This window comes from Pyrgilauda ruficollis, unplaced genomic scaffold (assembly GCF_017590135.1).
Source record: "Pyrgilauda ruficollis isolate IOZ18807 unplaced genomic scaffold, ASM1759013v1 scaffold3, whole genome shotgun sequence".
Lineage (NCBI taxonomy): Eukaryota > Metazoa > Chordata > Aves > Passeriformes > Passeridae > Pyrgilauda > Pyrgilauda ruficollis.
The window spans coordinates 25305212-25324349 of record NW_024524377.1 but is presented as its reverse complement, the minus strand read 5'-3'; the positions used below and the strand labels follow the sequence as shown (position 1 = coordinate 25324349).

At 40.1% G+C, this 19138-nt stretch overlaps 1 protein-coding gene across 1 annotated transcript in view; it reads right to left on the bottom strand.

Moving 5' to 3' along the window:
• SATB2 (SATB homeobox 2) overlaps nt 1-19138 on the bottom strand; it is a 128520-nt gene that overhangs the window by 63941 nt on the left and 45441 nt on the right. Inside the window, exons 4-6 of the mRNA XM_041473489.1 lie at nt 8234-8360; nt 6059-6182; nt 1243-1345 (exon numbers count right to left, since the gene is read on the bottom strand). Of these exons, the coding sequence (XP_041329423.1) occupies nt 1243-1345; nt 6059-6182; nt 8234-8360 (354 nt within the window). The remainder of the gene's footprint in view (nt 1-1242; nt 1346-6058; nt 6183-8233; nt 8361-19138) is intronic.

Below are 19138 nucleotides of genomic sequence, written 5' to 3'. Positions count from 1 at the left end.
GCCTCAGAACTTGTTCTGATGTTTCATGCAATTTTGTTTCATGTGTTCCTAGCTAAAGCAGCACACTTTTTATGGTATTATTATGCAGATTTCTAGTCTGTCCTAAGGAAACAAAACAAGCAACCTTTCCTGGCTTATGCTTCCCAGCCCTTTAGGAGGAAAGACAGCACACTCTTTTTGAAAGGTGGTAATCCTCACACAACGGAAAATACAATGGCTTCTCAGGAAGGATATGACATTATCCTATTTCTTCATAATGTTTGTGAATTCTGTTATGATTTTCCTGGCTATTGAAAGGATCACAGACAGAAATTACAGTCTGTGCCTTCTTTCAGACAATGAATCTTCTGTTCAGTGGTGTAAGAGAGAGAGAAAAACTATGGAAAAACCCTACCCCAGCATACAACTAATCTCCAAGGGTGATGGAGATGTGGGGAGAGAGGTCCCAGGTGGAATTATGAAAAAAAAAAAATCCACTCAAAAAAACCTACTAAAACAAATAGTCCGGTGCATACTTAAGTCCCTTGCTAAAGGAAAGGAATAGAACAAACCACGTATGATGGATGCTTGTCACATCATTTTGTACACCACTGACAGGTGATCAGACAGTTCAGTGGTGAGAATGGGATGAATTCAGAATAATTTTACTGCCTCAGTCACTACAGACCTACTAATACAATTTCATTATAGAAAAAATACATACAATGGGCTATTTTTCTCATCACTTCAGTGGGTGCAGCACCTTGCTATTTGTAAGTGTCTCCCAACAATCAGTATTAAATCCTCCGTATCCAGATTCCACAGAACAAAATACAGCAGGAATGCCAGTACACTTTGCAGTATTGAGAACAGAGAACAAGGGCACATATAACTTTAAAAGTCAGGTTTTTAGCTTTCAGAAACAAAACAAAACTAGAGCAACTCACATAGTAATTTAACTTTTAAATCCTGAGATACTAGAACGCTTTCTTTCCAAAATGTTTTTGCTTAATTCAAAACACAGCTGATCTTTCAGCACAGCGAAATGGGATATTTTAAGCATGTTTTGTGTCCTGTGTTTTTATGCCAGCCTTGTTTGTAAAGTATCAGATTTAATTTCAAATGTGCTGTGACTGTGTCCTCTTTGTAGACAAATTCACAAATATTATTATTGCTTATTATTACTTTTATTTAAATCAAATAATCTCAAACTGTCAGCAGAATTTCAAGAACTTGGAAAGCAACAAAAAAACCGCAATTTACCTTTAATCTTCTTGTACTTTTTGTACCATCTCCCAAACTCCTGGCACTTGGTTGCTGACACATTGGCATAGTATGTACTATTTACAATGGATGAAATCATACTCTGGAAGTATAGAAAGAAAAACAAAAAGTGATTTAAAACATCTTCCATGATTAGAAATCTTTTCCAGGGAAAGCAAATGACACACAAGTGCATAATGATCATCCATGTGTGACTTTAAACCCAAAAGAATCATCTGATGAGTACAAAATATTGGTTTTATTCTCCAGTCTATATGCCCAGCCATGAATAAAATCACAATAATAGTTACTTTGCACAATTATGTATAAAAATGTAGTACAAACCTACACTGAGACCTGCAGCTCAGGCTGGGGGGGAAGTTGTACTTTGCTTTGTACTTGTGATGCTGCAATAGCCAAACTTCAGTTGCGTAACAACAGGCAGTGCCGTGCCGAGGAACACACACTCACTGCACCAAGCACAATTTAGGAACCAGGTCCTAAAGGTAAGATTAGATGCTCCAGCATGCATAATCTAAATAATGCTTTTCAGATGTCTCTGTTCTGCTTCCAAATGCAGCAAGACCGCACAGCCAAGAACTGGAGAACATCCGTGCTACTTGGTGCAGAACAACAGTTAGGCAAATAAGTTAAATTAATATAATTTACAGAAACGTGTGATTAGCCCTTGTGTGAAGAATCACCCAGAAGAGAAATTAGCAGCGCCATTCAGAGCACAGGGAACTACACATACTACAACATAGAGCAGTCAAAACCCACAAGAAAGCTCAACAAAACTGAAATATCACTTGCCTAACCAGCACCCCTCCCTACTCTGCAAATTCCCCCTAAGCAACTCCATACAAGCTGAATGAAGAGACGGCTGCAGACTGGTTTTCCAGCACCTGATACCAATAAAAAGGATATTTTATATCTGGGGTGCTTCTGCCCATAGGGTGTCAAATAACCTCTTTACTGGTAGTTCTTCCATTCTATTTTTCCCTTCCCTTCCTCCATGCTATAGAGGAGGCATCCCTTTAACAACATTTTGCTGTCCTTTTCCCCTTTCTGAACTCTTCCAGGGTCAAACTGTTCTCAGCACATGTACTGCACTGTCACCCAGGAAATGCAATCTAACAACACCAACACATGGAAGTCAATGCACCTTCTCCACAGTATTTTATTTTCCTCATGCCCTCCTTCTGCACATATGTCGAGCTCAGAGAAAGCTGGGGCACCTTGTGCAACCTTTCTGCACCAAGGGGAGAGAGCAAGGATGATCTCACAGGTCAAACCATGGCTTCAAGCTCTGGCCTATGAGCTCCTGGACATCTCTGGAAAGCTACAAGGCTTATGCACTGGCTCAATGCATTTAACAATGCTTTAAAAACAAAATCATCCCTGCCCTCTGCCAGATTCACCCAGCCTCCTGTCCTGCTCACTGCAGTATCACAGGACTCTGTCCCTAACTCTTGAGTTTTAGGAACTTAAAAAAAGTGAGCAAAACTGAACAACTTAAGATAACTGGGTGATACAGATTACTTTCAGTCTTCAATAGGTAATTTCACTTTCACTGAAGATGCCCTTCTGCCTTTTCACTCTGCCTTTTCCACTCAAAGAGTGCTATGGTGCACTGCAGTAGAGTTTGCAGGCTATGAAGTAAGAGCATTAAGTAGCAGCTCCAATTTCTAAAACTGAGATTCAATTTTCTAATTAAAATCAATATTTTGAGACATAAACCTAGCATTGTGGCAGTCAGCAGCAATTCCTTGCCCATAAATCTTCCCTTGCTCTACAGCATTTTAACAAGCAATAGAATTCTGAAAGCCTGACATGGCGACCGCCTTTGCTGAAGAGGGTTTTTGAACAAAGTTGAGCAAACCTGGGGGTTTTTTTGCATCACTTCAGTTAAATTTCCATTCACTAAAGAAAGATGGGGGAATTGTTGAGCTCCATCTACATATCAGTTTGGTTGTCTTAGTTTTATTTATTTTTTTGGGGAAGGAGGTTTCTTCTCCAAATCATCTAGGTCTACAAGAAATCAACACTACTGAAATCATGACAGTAAATATCAGAGAATATATTAACCCATTAACCTTTACTTGAGAAAGCAAAACTTAAATTAAATAAATAAAGTAAAATCAAACAATAAATCAACCATTGGTGAAAAAAATCCCAGGACAGATTCTCTTCTGCAGGGGAAAGAACTATAACAATTTTCAGACCACATATCCTCACTATTATATATAAAGAAACACTAGGGGTATTTCTCTTAGGAATCTTGATAAGTCTGGAGAAAGGAAATATCCATTTAAAAGAGAATGGGAGAAAAAAATCACTCACTAGTTGCAAACTTCTAAATAATGCATAATATTTCTGGGAAAATAATAAATAAAAGAATAAAGCAGCAGATATGTTTGGTATGTGTGTGGCCATGACAGCCATGTTCAATGAAAACTACTTAGACCAGGAGCTAAGAAATATCCACACAAAGAAAATCTGGTGCAGTAAGTTCAAGGAGAAAAACATGGGACACACATGTCCTAATAAAGCTTGCTCCAGCAGAGAGACAAAAATGCATGGTCAGTGCTGAAATGAGTGATACGGCACAGGAAAGACAGATCGCTATGAAAAGATGGAAATACTGAAATAATTGGATTTCTTTCTGCCACACACACTCCCCCTATGTACCCTCCATCCCCCCAGCTTGGTTAACCGGGATTTATTTGTTTGAACGGGAGCTGTAGGCTAAGGGTAGCTAAGCTGCAGACATGTAATACACCTAGCAGAAAAAAAACAGAACAATTTAAAATCAAAGTGAATGATTACATTTCCCATTAGCAGCAATCAGAATCCCCATCTGGGCTGCCTGGAGAGCTCGGGCACTGAGAACCAGAGCCGGAGCACCGTCGCTGGTGGGAGCGGGAGCTCCCCACGCTGCCCCTCTCTGCTTCTGTACTTGAGGCACTGTGAACACATTAATAAACAGCAGCATTCACTCTGCAGTCTCACTCCTAAGAGACCACTCTGCAATTTGCTGCTGTCAATAATATATTAACCACAAGGGGGTTGTAATGACATTTCACATTTGGCACGATATTTTTTTAAAACTGATTTGGGAGAAGGAATTGTATTAGAGGCATATTCAGATGATGGTAATAGACAGCTTCTATACAACCTTCCATTGTATCTTCTGCATTTTGTGAGCTAAACCAAAAGAGACTGAAACTTTTTATGGCAATAATAATAATGACACAATTCTGCAGAGTCTCAGTTCAAGAGTTAGTCACTACCCAAGGTCATTTATACCTGTGCTTAACAGTAAGCAAGTTCAATTTCCTACAGAAAGATCTCCTCTTAGCTTTGCCTGCTAAATAAATACTGGGGTAAGGATTTTGGCTGCTACACTTCTGCCATCAGTAATTTTGTAAATATATGTCAGACTGAGCCTACAGGAGTAAACCAACTGCAGTGTTTCCACCTGGTAGGCTTTGAAACTGAAGTGGGAGGAAACAGACCCAGACAACAAATGAATTCTGTATATGAAACTATGCATAGTTTAGTTATGCTGGATATTGAAGAAGACTGGGCAGAGACAACCATATGCTGCAATCATCATTAGCTGACCAGATTCTACAGATAATTCTATTTTAAAAAATTACACTTAAATTGTGTGAAATGGAAAACACTTTCGTATTCAATGCGTATGCCACACTGTGCATATCTACAGTGTCTGTTACTCCTTTACTAAATCAGCAAGTTCTGAGGCTTTTCCTTAAAAAACCCTTCCAATTCCTGTTAGTTCTGCAGATCCCACATGGCTAAAGAAAGTGAAGAATGTGATTCCTACCAGCTCCATATTTTACCTCTGTGCTTTCCCTGGAGTTGTAATCATAACACAGCGAGGCAAATTTGTGGTGAACAGAGAGAATTCTCTTGGTTCATGGAGGCTTTGGATCACGAATTGCAGGATGAACATACAGTGCAGTGGAAGGCAGACAATCACAGGAGAAAAATGATGGATATGAGCAGCAAAGCATTGGATTTTTAGGAAGCTGGAATTACCCATGTTTTGACTTTTAAAAGACACAATGGACAGATTAACCTGATTCTAGTACACATTTTAGAAGGCAATATATCTTTTTCATGCCTAGCAAAGTTACCTGGTCTGGGTGCTAAAGTGTTATTCTGTTTTTTCTGCGAGGCAAGGAGAAGTAAGTCATAAAACTTTTATGAATGTCTCATTATGACAATCTAAAGTACAAATAGAGCTCATGACATCTGTAGGAACCTGTGTCTTAGACATGACATCACTGCTGTTTAAAAAGCAGTCATGGAGAATGAGGCTGAGTTTTTGTTCTTTTTTTAACATAATTACAAATACATTTCTTTGTTGCTGTTTCCTAGAAATTGGGGCACAACTGTTAAAACTGCATACTTTTTATCATGGGTGCAGGCTGATGAGAGCTACCCATGGGTTAAGGGGGAAGGCAAGCCTCTGCTAGTGGGAAGCCATTCGAATCTTGTATTTGAGGATCATTAGATCTACTGCAATAGTTCAGATAAAAATGTAAATAATGGATTTACATCTCTATGAAAACCAATCAATTAATTCATAATTTTTACGTGGCAACCCACTAAGAAAACATGGTGTAAAGATACCATTTAACATATTAATTAGTATTTCTCCTTTCTAAACAAAACAAGAAATTTATTTGGTACTTATGGAATTGTTTAGCGTAGGCCCTTTACAGAACAAATATGAGCTTTGGGTCTTGCAAATCTTTCTTTCCCTAAGCCTGCTGAAAGCACTGACCTGTGAGAGAGGGCATTCTTTGGCTAATGTGCTCTGATTCATCTCTTTGAGCAGTTCCTTTAAGGCATTGCGAACTGTGGCATGGTTCCACTGCTCTGCTGGCAAATCTTCCAACTTTGAACAACTGTTAAAACAGAAAGCAAAAAGCAGATAGAAACATCACCTTCACAGATGCTTACTTTTTGTGTGCCAGTGCTATAGACCTTTAAGCAACAAGCACAACCCTGGAGTTTCCTGCTTGGCCAGTCCATCAAGGTGCTTCTCCCCTCTATCCCTCTCCCACCAAGCACGATTACCAGAAGATGTGCAGTTCAACACGCAGCTGCTGATCCTCCTATGGCATATGTGCGCATAACCATTCCTGCTGGGGCCTGATGGAGAGCAAAGAAACTGCATAAAGCGAGCCCCAGGAATGGCTGAGTAAAGCCATCCTCTACAGACAAAGATACTCCTGCTGGGGTAGAAAAATAAACATATATGCTGCACTGCCACTAACAAAATCCCTGAACAGTGAGGGTCCTCATTGTGTGGAGGCGAGACTTTGAAAAATTAGTTTAATTTTATACAGGTTCTTATAGTGCCCTTATCACTGAAGTATCCCAGAGCCTTTCAGAAACACATTAAACCATATGCCAAACATCTGTCACGTGTAGTTCATTCTCACTTTCATTCCACAAGAACTGCGTAGGTAGTGAAGCTTTTGTCTTCATGTGACTTGTGCCTCTTTTAATTTAACAAGCTTATGGTTTGTGTCTGCATGCATGGGGACAGACCCAAGAAGCACAGCAGAAAGGTGAGAGAAGCTTGTCACTGCCATTTCTGCTGCAGAGCCTTAATGCATGCTCTCCAATGGCCCCAGAAGGTGGTTCTGCCTTCTGCCCTTACAGCTGGGCTTTTGCCTCAGTGCTGAACCTTCAGTTGTGCTTGAGGAGTTCAAGTAGTCAGTGATCATCTTTATGTCAAAGTCATGGACTATCTTTTATTTATGTGACATCCAGGGATTCAGGCACTTTGAAGATAAAGAATGAGGTCTTAACCTTAGGTTCATACCCTTTGCTAATACAGATGTGACAATAAACTACATGAACTCCTGGTAGTGCTATAGCAGCTCTAGGGTCTAGACACTCTTTTACAACTACACAGCAGAGATGCAGCCCAGCTGAAAAACTTTAACAGTATACAAAACCAAGGAAAGACCTGTTCATGGAAATCAGGAAACCCAAGATCCATCAGAGATTCAACAAGAAAGAAATGTTGCTGTTTACAAGTTTAATGTCAACGAGGCATCAACTAATTCCAAATTCTAAACTGCACTGAACAGTTGGAGGGCATGTACCTGTCACCAAAGGGCATGCACATATCCCTGTGGGCCCTTCTTCTGTTCAAGCCAAAGCTTCAAAAAATTGTCAGAAAGTTATTCCAGACTGTCTGTTAGTTTTTACTCTTTCCTCTGTCATGTTCTGGCCACACTGCTACAGAAGGCTGTGCAATGTAGGCTTATCTGCTGCTCTGGCATATGCCATGCACTGCCAGGGACCTTACATTTGAGGACTCTTTAGAAGGCCAAGACAGAGAAAGGCGAAGAAAAAAGGAGGGAGGAAAGGAGGGTAAATAAGTGTAAAAATGTTGGGAGCTTTTGCTTTGCTAATCAGAACTAGCCCTGAGGGAAGGAAAACATTTTCAAAAGGCCAAATGCAGCTGCAGTGACACTTTCCTTCCTTGTCTTCTGTTTGCTGGAAAGACCACTGAAGGAAAAAAAGGAAAGTAAAAAAAGCTCCCCTCCTCCTTCAGCAACTGGCTGAAGAAGACCTGGATTTTCACAATGCAGCCCCTAGAAAAAGGCAAGGAGTTTATTATTTGATAAAATTAGAACTTAAGAATCCATTAAATCATGGACTGTAGAAAGGTCTGCCTCTAAAAGCCCCATATTTTTCCTTGATTGGGTTTCTGCCCTTCCCCTCTCTGTTACCATATTGCTACTTCAGAAAACATACAGTATCAGTTGGAAGATGCACCAAAAAGCTGCCAGGTGACCCACCCATGTCTCCATTTTCTTTTCATTTCGTCAAAAGCCCAGAAATTAATGAAGACAGGATGGGCTAATCTCTGTAGTAATGCTGTAACCAACAGAGCAGCTCAGAGAATAGGGAAGGACAGATGTTCAGAAACACCCACCTTTGTAATTGGATTTTCAATGTCACAACATGATAGACATCTTGTAGCATGTCGGCTACTGTCGCATCTGGTGCATCAGTCACATAACTGAGAGGGAGGGGATTCCACCTCCCAAGCTTGATTATTCCTGAAAAGAAAACAAAAAATCCATACTTTTTATTTTATCAGCCATTTATGAAACCCTGCAGCAAGGTTGATTGTTCCCAAGATCCAAGATCTGCCTTGAGGTTTATTGCAGTCCTGCCCAGCTAGACGTGTTCTACTGACTCCTGAGGAAACAGCGGAGAAGAGCAGGAACAGATTCAAAATTTTTAGGAGACAGTTGCTGACATGCTCGTGACTCTTAAATTACTGCAAGGAAACACAGGAGACTTCCTTCACATCTTTCATCATCGCTCTAAAGCCTCGTTCTTTAAGGTAGAATAAGCTTTAAGTACTTTCTAGTCCTGATTTTGCTGTCTACAAAAACTATTCAGTAAATAAATGCATTACTTTGACTTGTACAGGAAAATTCCTATGCGTGGGCTTTCAGCACTGTTACAGTCTAAGCATGGTACGATTCCCAGTGTGGATGGAAACCCACCAAGCAGGAAGAGCTCACTCCCAGATACAAGTTGCACTATGCAGACACGTTTTGGGGTTTTTTTTTCCCTCACAAAGAAAACCAAGAACCAAACAACTGCAAGCTGCTGACCACAGATCCAAAATAGCTTTTTGGAGGCGGGGGAGAATGCTGTATGTTCTATTTCTACTTCTGTTCATTTTTTCATCGGGATCATCACCTCTTCTGGATGAGCTTGTCACAAAGACTGCAAACTTGGATGGTAAACCATTTGGTGCAGAGGTATTATTTCTGTTGAGACAATTACAGAGGGCCCACCCACACCAAAAACAATGACTAATCCCAGGAATGACTTCCAGGAAGACACCAAACAAAGAAAGCCACAGTGCCATCTTACATGGCAGCAAAGCAGTTCAGTCTTGTTCTGCACTATTGCCACTACTGCTTTTATTCCCTCCTTCATTGTATTCCCATTGCCCCACTGTTCTGCTCACTTAACTCTCCTCAGCTCAGCCCTACAAGACACCATTCTCCCATTCAAACTGATGCCTTCTGAGGTTTCTTTATATACTGTGTGATCTTTGAAAAGACATCCATAAACTCAACTGCCAGAAAAAAAGTAGTACACTAATACACGAGAAGACTACTTCTTCTGAGATAACAGGCACGCCAAGAACTCCTCTTGGGTATCTGGAAGGATGTTGTGGTGCCAAGAAACTTCAACTGTCTCCTCCTCACTTTCTACTCCCAGCTCTTCACCAGCTCTGGAACTAATTGAACTGCAGTAAATTACAAAAACCTCTTATCCTGATCTCCCAAAAATGATCATAAGATAAACACCACACTGAAACAGCAAAACAAAGCTTCTCACAGAGACAATAACAGAATACAAGGAGCCCATGAAGTACCTGCTATAGAGTATTTTCCCCCATTCCTACACAGATTGAAGAGGAAATAATTTTAGTACAACTCCTTTTCTGTAGCACTTAAATCTCTGCATTTACCACCGACAAGCTTTGCAAGGCATTCTGTCAGCACACACTGAAAGAAGCTGGAAGTGACCTAGTTCATCCTCAGTGGCACAAAGTTTCACTGGAACATGCTGGTACAGACAGGCTAATATTTCAAGAGCAGTGAAGCTTAAGAAGCTTTTGGCAAAGACATATAGTGTCCAAATGAAACAAAAAGTTACTAAGTGTTGCTTGATATCCAATGCTTGAAAATGGGACATAAACAGAACAAAAACATTTCAATGATGCACTGTTTCAGTATTAAGATTTAACAATCTGGTGCTGAATATGCTGCAGTATAAATAGTGCCTGGACTCAGATCCAGTAGAGTAACACACAGCACTCATTCACAGCACCGTATGTCTCCAGTGCTGGCTCCTTGAGTCATATTCCACTTGCCAAGAAAAGCTGTTTTTCTTAAGGGGATAGTTTACTTAATGTTATCTCTGGTGACAACAAGAAATGTATATAGTACAGCATATATTAGTCATGAAATGAGCATCAAGGGTCTACTGCATAAAATACATGCTGGAAAAACACAGTTTAGCTGCTGACTTCCTTCACCTCCTCCTGCTATACAATAATTTAAAGCAAAATCACCTAAAAATCCAGAAATCTATACAGGCTTCACAGAACACTTGGCTTCTTATGTTTAACCCCGCCAAGTTTTCATGTTATTGAAAAAATAAGCATCATATGTGCCCCATAAGTCACATCTAAATTGGTGATATTTTACAAGAGGCTTTATTTTTCATTCAATTAAGGAAAGCACTCAGAGAGCACACCATCTGCAACTGCTCAGGCCTGGTAATGCTGGCAAAGGACAAAGAGATGGTCGGGAAGCACTGAAATTACTAAAGGTGTCCCCACACTAAAATGGTTTAAAAAAAAAAAAAAAACAGAGCAGACAGAGTGCACATGGGAAATACTATGCAAATTGTTTTACAGGAATGTCTGCTACTACTGGAAGTTAGGGAGTTTTTTTTTTTTTTTAATCCTCCTCTACAACTGGAGAGGAAATTGTTTTGGCTGGATTTAAACAAACACAGGTGTTACCATAATGCTCAGTGCCTCTGCACGTTAACACCTGCTGAGAGTCCTTTACTCTGTGTTACAGCGCTGCTGATGCACGCTATTTTTTCAGCCGGTGTGATGTGACATGTGAAATATTTTTTTCCAGAGCACATTAAGCTGGTCCAAACGATAGCCAGAAGCCATGGTTTCCATTCAGCTCCTCAGCAGACTTCACAGGTGCGTATTTCATGGCACCAACACTGTACTTAAGGCAACTCTTGGGCTACGTTTGGGAAGATGATGCCAGCTTGTTGAGCAAACGTGTTCTCTGCATACTGAGACATCTCTGAATGACTACTCAGTAAAAACTGAGCAGGCCAAAATTTTCCCCCTAAAATGGTCCCTTCTTATCCAGACTGGGTGTTTCTAGCATAACAGCAACGCTGACATGAAAACAGCCTGACAGCAAGGGGTCACTTCCACATACACATTTTTTATTGTTCCTCTCATTGACTTCAAATGGTACAGCTCAGGCCTTTAAAGAAATCACTTTTACTGGCCTGGCTAACCTTTTATCCTACCACAACTGACACTTGGGACGGGAGACAGGCGTGAGGAAAGGTCACTGTGTTACTAATGAACATAGTACTTCTCTGGGAGTATCACTTCCCTGTCAGCTCCAGACCTTCTCAAAATCATGTGTGGATAATGCACAGCAGATCAGAAAGCTCAGGAAACACAAAAATACATCTTCCTTGGGTTCCCAAAACTCTTCTGTTAACAAATCTGGCTTTCTTTCCAATATCTATTGGGTCTTTTTTCCTGCAAAAGATTTTTGAAGGGTGAGCTAACAGATTTCAATGCTTGCACACACTCAAGAAATGGCCATACACTAGAACAGCTTTCAACTCACCAAGAAATTACTGAATGCAGCCCAGGCTAGTTAGCAATTAAAGACAATAAAGACATTGGTTTTCTCAAAAGATTTTTTTTTCACAACTTATGTTAGAAGAGATTCTCTATCCACACAGGTTGTTGGTTCTTGAAGGGCATGTACTTCTACAGTCAGGTCTTTTATTAACTTTACACCTCAGCTTCATCAAAATGCAGACAGGGAAAAAATACAGAGTAGCTTTGTGTAAAATGGGTGCAACTCCCTTTACCCACAAGAATGGCAGAACGCACCAGGGGCAAACTTGTGTGAGCTCAAGTGTCAGGTTTGTACATAACAACACTGAATTCACTGCTGTCACTCCACTCAGGCCAATGATGTGCCACCCTGCCAGCATGTTTCCAACTGAATTTCATTCAAAAAGCAGCTCTTTTGGAGAAGGAAAGTGATAACTACACAAGTGAGAGCAGAACACTACACTGAACAGAAGACTTGCCCTGCTATATCACAGCTGACCCATTCTATATCCAGCAGAACTCATCACAGGATCCTCATGAGCTTAATTTTTATCACCTGAAAAAATTATGTGCCTAAAGCACTGGGATTATTCCTAGGACATCACCCTACTGATATGTGAACTGAATGGATGCAAGGCTGGGGCTAAAGCAGACTTGCAGAATAACTACTTTGATCAAGAGTATAAATGACAAAAAGCAGAAAGCTGCTTTCTAGAAAAACACAGCTAAACTGGCAAACCCTTTCCATTATGTAATTCACAGGAAAATTTCAAGTCCCATGAAAATTATTTATCTATATAGGCTAGAAACCTCATTTGTCATTGCAAATGGAAAGACAGCCACACAGCACACTCATTCTAAGAATACCACATCTGAGCTTTAGAACATACGTATCATGGTCTAGCTATGACTATGGAATAAGTCCTAAATGGAATGAAGAGCAGGTGCTGCATCTCCCACTCACCTGCACAGGTAACCTTCCATCTGGATAGCCCCATAACAATGACTGGAGCACCTCAGGTACCTTCCAACACATCACTGCTGTAAAATTAAACTCTTCAAATGGGACATTTTCCAAATTCCTTTTTGTGGCTAAACAGAGGAAACAGGACTAGAACATGCTTCACCCTGTCACTGGCTCTCTTCAAACCATCCCCTGCTCCAACCACAGCCACACTCTTGATTTCACTTTCACAAGTTCTGAGCATATCTGCATTACATCTTAAATGGATATTAGTAGTATTAATGCAAATGTGTATGCAGAATTAATGTAACTTATTTTAAATGCTAATCTGCCAGGGTTAAACGTTAGTCATGAGTCCTAGAGTTTGTTTTCTTGCATCTCAGGGATCTCAGGACCACAGCCTGAGAGTTGTGGACTGCAAACACAAGGCTGGTTGAAGAACACAACCAACATCTGCTGCTGCCTTGTGAATTCAATCAAGTAGTTTTGATCAAACATTGTGCTTTTTAACAGCAGCTCTTATCAAAACAACAGACACTCAGGAGAAACTGCAGGTTGGCATTAACACCCAAGCATTTCTGATTTCTTTTACAGCTTCAAATGAAAGACCTCAAAGAGATACCCGATAAAAGCCCCACTTCTGGGACCACCAAGCCATTTCTCTATCACCCACTATTGCAGGACTTCCTTCAAAAATGGGTAGGCTCCTGTGACAGTGATTGCATCTATCCCCTTCAAAGGCATCTTATCCCTACGCTTTAGAATGGAATTTTCCTTTGTGGAGCTGTGTTTTGTTATAGAAATTGAAAACTGCCTGTCCCATGTAATAAATAAAAAGAATTACTTATTCATAAATCAGTTTGGAGAAAATCACTACCCTGCAGTACATAACAACTCAACCTATGTTTCTTACCTCTATACTGCCTGTAGTATATCATCATACTGTAGCAACATAAAGCCATAATTTGTAGTTATTACTGTTAATCCAGCAAAGTGAATGACTTTTCAGGCAGAAAGGATGGAAAAGCAACGGGAAAAATTACCAGAAAATAAACTGATTATATTAATTTTTGTATTATATTATTGAGCCGTCTTTTCTAGCTTTTTGGAAAATCTAAGAAAATACTACACTGCCTTTGCCCATCATTATAATGGTGCCAACATTATTCTATTGGATTTCAGTCAATGACACATTAGGGTAATAGATGGGAAAAAACAATTAGCAGAATACTCCCCCATACTTCTAAAGCATCTTTCATCAGAGGGCCCCAATGCACTTTAAAAACATTAATTAACTGAACTTTGCAACATCCTGATATGTGAGGCAGACTGCATTCTGCCAATTGACATATCGGTGATGCGGTGATTGAAAGCACAAAATGAACATAATCCTATGCTTATGCCAATACAAAAGAATCCCCCTCCTTCCTCGTTTCAGCCCATAATAAATAATTCAGTGAGAGAACAGGAATAAACTATGTGATTACACTGTGATGTACACATCCACAAATCAACAGGAACACCCACAATCCTCGGATGACGAATGCTCCACCCCAGCTCATGAGACTTGTGCAAATTCAGGGCTCTGCACAAAAGGGTGACCTTCACCCAAGGGAAAAACACAGCCGAGCCACACAAAGCTCTGGAAGCACAAAGCCCCTAGAACTGCTACTGCTGGAAGTCTTTGCTCTTGCTGTTTAAAAATGCTCTCAAACTCTGAGTACCAGTGATGGTTTAGAGCACAAAACAACACAACTATGAGCCAAGTCAATTTAAATACTTTCTGGCTTGCACATCTGTATCAGTACAGAGACTTTAATATAGACTAAGCAATTACATGATTACATATGATATTTATATGATTATATATTAAAAATTTTATGGAATTATGGGTGTAACTATCAATAGAAAGACTATTAGTGTTACAAGATTTAATGCCAAACTTCAGAGTACTTTCATAGATGAAAATCGTTTTGATACATGAAGCTTGGTTTTGTGTTTTTAATTTTTTGAATGCTAGCACTGCCCCTTCCTTTCCTCCAACATGACTGTACTGAAGTATTTGACTTAAATAACATACACTAAGCAGTTTAATGGCTTGTAATTCCACATATCGGGTTTACATTTTACAGTAAAAAGATTGTGCCTCGTGTAATAGATTCTGCTTCACATTTGGGAAACGTTATGTGAGGACCCTGACTTTTATTAGATTAATTTAATATAGGAACTAAGTTACTAGACTAAATTAATAAAGATCTTCTTAAAAAAGGGAAAAAATGAGGTGAGGGGAGAGAGAGAGAGTGAACAGAATGAACCCACAAATTAAATAAAATTTTCTGGAGCTTGTTATTTTGGAAGTCTTTATTTAATTTTCCAACCTCTATTCAGTTTGAAAAAACAGTCAATAATTGGTAAGGAAACAGGAAAAAAAACCTTGATGTTATTTACTTCAGGGGATTATTTTTAAAACTGTTATATGATAGAACAGGAGTACCACAAATAAACAGAAGGGCAAGGAAGCAAAGGAAGTACTATTAAAAAAACAAGACAACAGGCTATTCACTGAAGTTTCCAGAGTGGATTCAATGATCCTTGTGAGTCTCTTCCAACTCAGAATATTCTGTGATTCTGAAGTATTTTTTACATTTCCTGTATTACTTATAAAACTACCACCTCCACTGAGGAAAACCACATTCAGTCCTGCACAATATCTGTCTTTTGTCATTTCTGATCTAAGTGCGCACTTGCCTTGGACAACCAGAATACGCATAATGAGAGAGAAGTCCACTTCTCTCATCTGAGACAGAGAACCACTTCTCTTAAGTATCACTTCCAGAGCAGAAAACAAAGTCTTTCAAATCATGACAACCCATGATAGAAAGGCTACTGCATCCAGGTGTCTTTCATAACCCCGCCAGCCTGGAGTCCAGCTTCACCCTCCACCAGGCTGCCCTTCCTGAGAGGCACCCTCACAGCAGGGCAGTCTCAGCGGTATTATTCAGTGGACCCAATGCCCATAGGATTGCAGCACCCACTGCATATCACTAACATCATCCCCACATAATGCCCAGAGCAAGGCACTCCACCCAGTTCTGCATGAAATTACTGCCTTTTGGGCAATCTGTGCTCTTATGACAAGATTGTTCCCAGCTTAGCCGTGGGACACCAGGAGGCTGTGCCTCCTCCCAGGGAGCAGTGCCTGCTGAACACCCTTGAAATCCAGAGTGTCACAACTCAGCTTATTCCTTGATGAAAGAGCTTCTTTAGCTGCTGCCATGAGTAGAGGTTTGCTTTGCCATGTTAAAATCAAAGTTGTCCCTCTTGCTTTGGACATCAGCTGTCTCTCCTTAGAGTCCCAGGGTCCCTGTGTGCTGCTTCTCTGCCATCCCAGCATGGCAGCAAGACCTGTTTCTAATTTAGGGCCTCCCAGAGAGCCAACATAAGCAGATACAGCTAGTGGGGACCTGCAGTGGGCTTCCAGCTCAGCCTTACGGACTGAGAACTGGGGCTTTAGTGCAGTTGCCTCAGTTGCTAAGAAACACGAATGCAAGTGTACTCAACAGGTGGTGCTTTTCTCCACAGCACATGTCCCTGAACAGCCATAAACAGTGCTGGGATCATCTCATCACAGATTTTGGACCTGGTGACCATACTGCCACCTCACCACCTATACAGGGCTACGCATAAATAAAAGGACCAGAGCTTTACACAAACATTTGCTGTCCAACCTTTTTGTCATCTTTCTGCCAGCCCATCGCCACCAACAGAAACTGCCTCATGACACGTTCAGCAAAAACAGCGGATCTGGGCAGACAGCCTTTGGTCCCTACCTCCCTGAAGCCTTCCTTGAATTTTATATGGTATTTCCCAATGGAGAAGAGGAGAGGTAGGAGACATTTTCCCTCTTTGGGGAAAACCCTGCTTCTTTTTAAAAAGATGCCAATGCCTCGAACTCCTTCAATTCACCCAGCTTCAATGCTTGCCTATAAGCTTCACACGGAAAGTCAGTCTACTGAACAGAAGAAACAGCACAATAACATGGCATTGCAGCTGAATACATAAAACACGTTTTAAAAGTTATAAAAGAGCATTGCTAACAGGACATTGTAGAGGATAATAAGCTTAGAATTAAGCCTACAGACATTGTCTGGCCTTGTATGAATCTGAATATCCTGCCCACTCACAGCAATAGCTACAGAGAGCTCAGAAAGTCTGGCTCGGACTGCAAACATACAGCAGCCAACTATCTTTGTGTTGAGTCAACTACAAGTAGATTTGAAAATTCATGGGTCTGAAGTCCAAAGAAAAATAAGGGCATACAGCATGCTGTGCTACACAAACAAACCCCTAAACTAATGCAGTTTCATATTCTGGCCTATGTAGTTTAACAGCTTAATCTCTTTAGTCTAAGGTTTGTGTCTTGGGGTTTTCCTTACACTGTATAAAGACTAGCAGAATGGTTTTTGCATTAAATTACTACTTTTGGTTTGCTTTCTGTCTTTTCTTTCTTCCCACCAGACATTCAGCTCTTGACTTCCACAAGAAAAAAAACAATATGAACAACTGAAAAACTAGGAGGACAGCATCTAACTATTCAGGACAGAAAAGCAAGTATTGCTGAGGAAATAGAGGGATCGAGGACTTTACTGATAATCTCAAATTACTGCTTCCACTAATTCAACAGTAATGCAGTAAGTGAAGACACAGTTGCTGTAATTTTTGCCATTCAACTTTGAAGCCCTCTGCTCTTTGTAGCTGCCTTACTTTAAGAGTATAGCCCGATCCATACAGGATAAAAAAATATTCACAAACTTGATCCCAGTATCTCTAATGACATTCAGTTAAGAACTAATTCCACCACAAAGCAGTTAACAAGGAAGGTAGTAACACTTGCATTTTAGCATTTTTATATTAAAAATTTCTATGGAAGCAGAAGTATCCATGAAAATCTGCATGCACATGTATATTTAAGAACAGGCAAGAGATCTAAGACTCTTTGTTGATACTCAGGTTCAGGTCTCACTCATAGCACCAACAGGTAGAAGGTAAGGGAATAAACCTCCCCCTTGTCTTACAAATTGATCGACTAGAAGAGACAGAGAAAAGTATCTTTAAGGTTATAAAATCTTTTTCAAAATACATTTTAATAACCCTAGGTCTTAATTTGCATGGCATTGCAAATTCAGATGAATATTATTAAATTATATAAGAAATTTTCCTTTACTGACACTTATTTCAGTTGATAATCTGATCTCAAGTTCCCTGTCTCTCTCTTTTATTCCCAAGAAGAGAAAAAAAGTCTGCATTTCTGACAAGTCTAAATAAAGCTTTGCTGGTTACTGAACTATGCTACATTTCCTATCAACAGAAAACAAAAGCGGAAAAAAAAAGACTAGTTCACCACTAGAGGAGATGACTCAGAGCAAGCAGGAACTGTTACCAGACTCAGAAAAAACAGTTTTCCCTTGTACCGTTGACGAGCCCACATTAATGCTGAGATGAACCTAGATTTGTTTTCTTAGCCCACATCTTCCTAGAACTGAACCTATTTTCTTACAAAGCCACCAGAGCCTTTTTGGATCCTGTTAGCATTTTAACTTCATGTTAGTCATTTTGTGAAGAAGAAACCAAAAAACAGAAAGACAGAAATAACTATTTTTTTAAATTTAACTGATAAATTTCTGTGCACATGGTAAATACTGGAAAGAGTTATTAACATTTTGGATCTGGAAGTTCACAGCACACATACATCATGCTCAGCAGCATTTCCAGTTCCCCACTTCTTTAGTAGCAGCTAAGATTGTCACGTAATCACCACATATAGAAATTGTGGAGCTGCTATGAAGAAAAGTAACTCTATCCCAGCCAAAACCAGAGTGAGTGTTTAATGGACACTACAAGCCTCAAGCACTGCTGGCAGTGTGAACACCCTTGTGAGATGGTGTAGAGCTCTAGTACCTCCTCTCACCATTTCTTTCTCTTTCCTAAACTCTATCTCATGTTCAAATCAAAGAGATAAAAAAATGATGCAGAGTGATATTTCAAGAGAAAGGGAGAAAAGACTGTCATTTCTAATCATCTCCCGAAGCCCCAGGTGTCTTGGGCCCACGTATGCACAGCTTCTATGTGCGAAAGCAGAAAAGGAATCTAGAGGCCCATTCCCAGTTCGGGGGAATATAATTAAAGAAAGATACAGTGGGATGATGCCTTATTCAGAACATGGCACCAACACTGGAAAATCCCTGGAATCTACCAGAGATACCATTTCACCATAAGGCACAACCTATACTGCTGCCAGCATTCTCCTCTGTACCACAAATATGGAGTATCTGACTAGGGATTTCAACTAATAATATCAAGCTACAGGAGAAAACAAGATATAAATAACTACTTCACAAAGTCTTATGTAGGAAGATGAAGACACTGCATACATCTTCTGAAAGAAT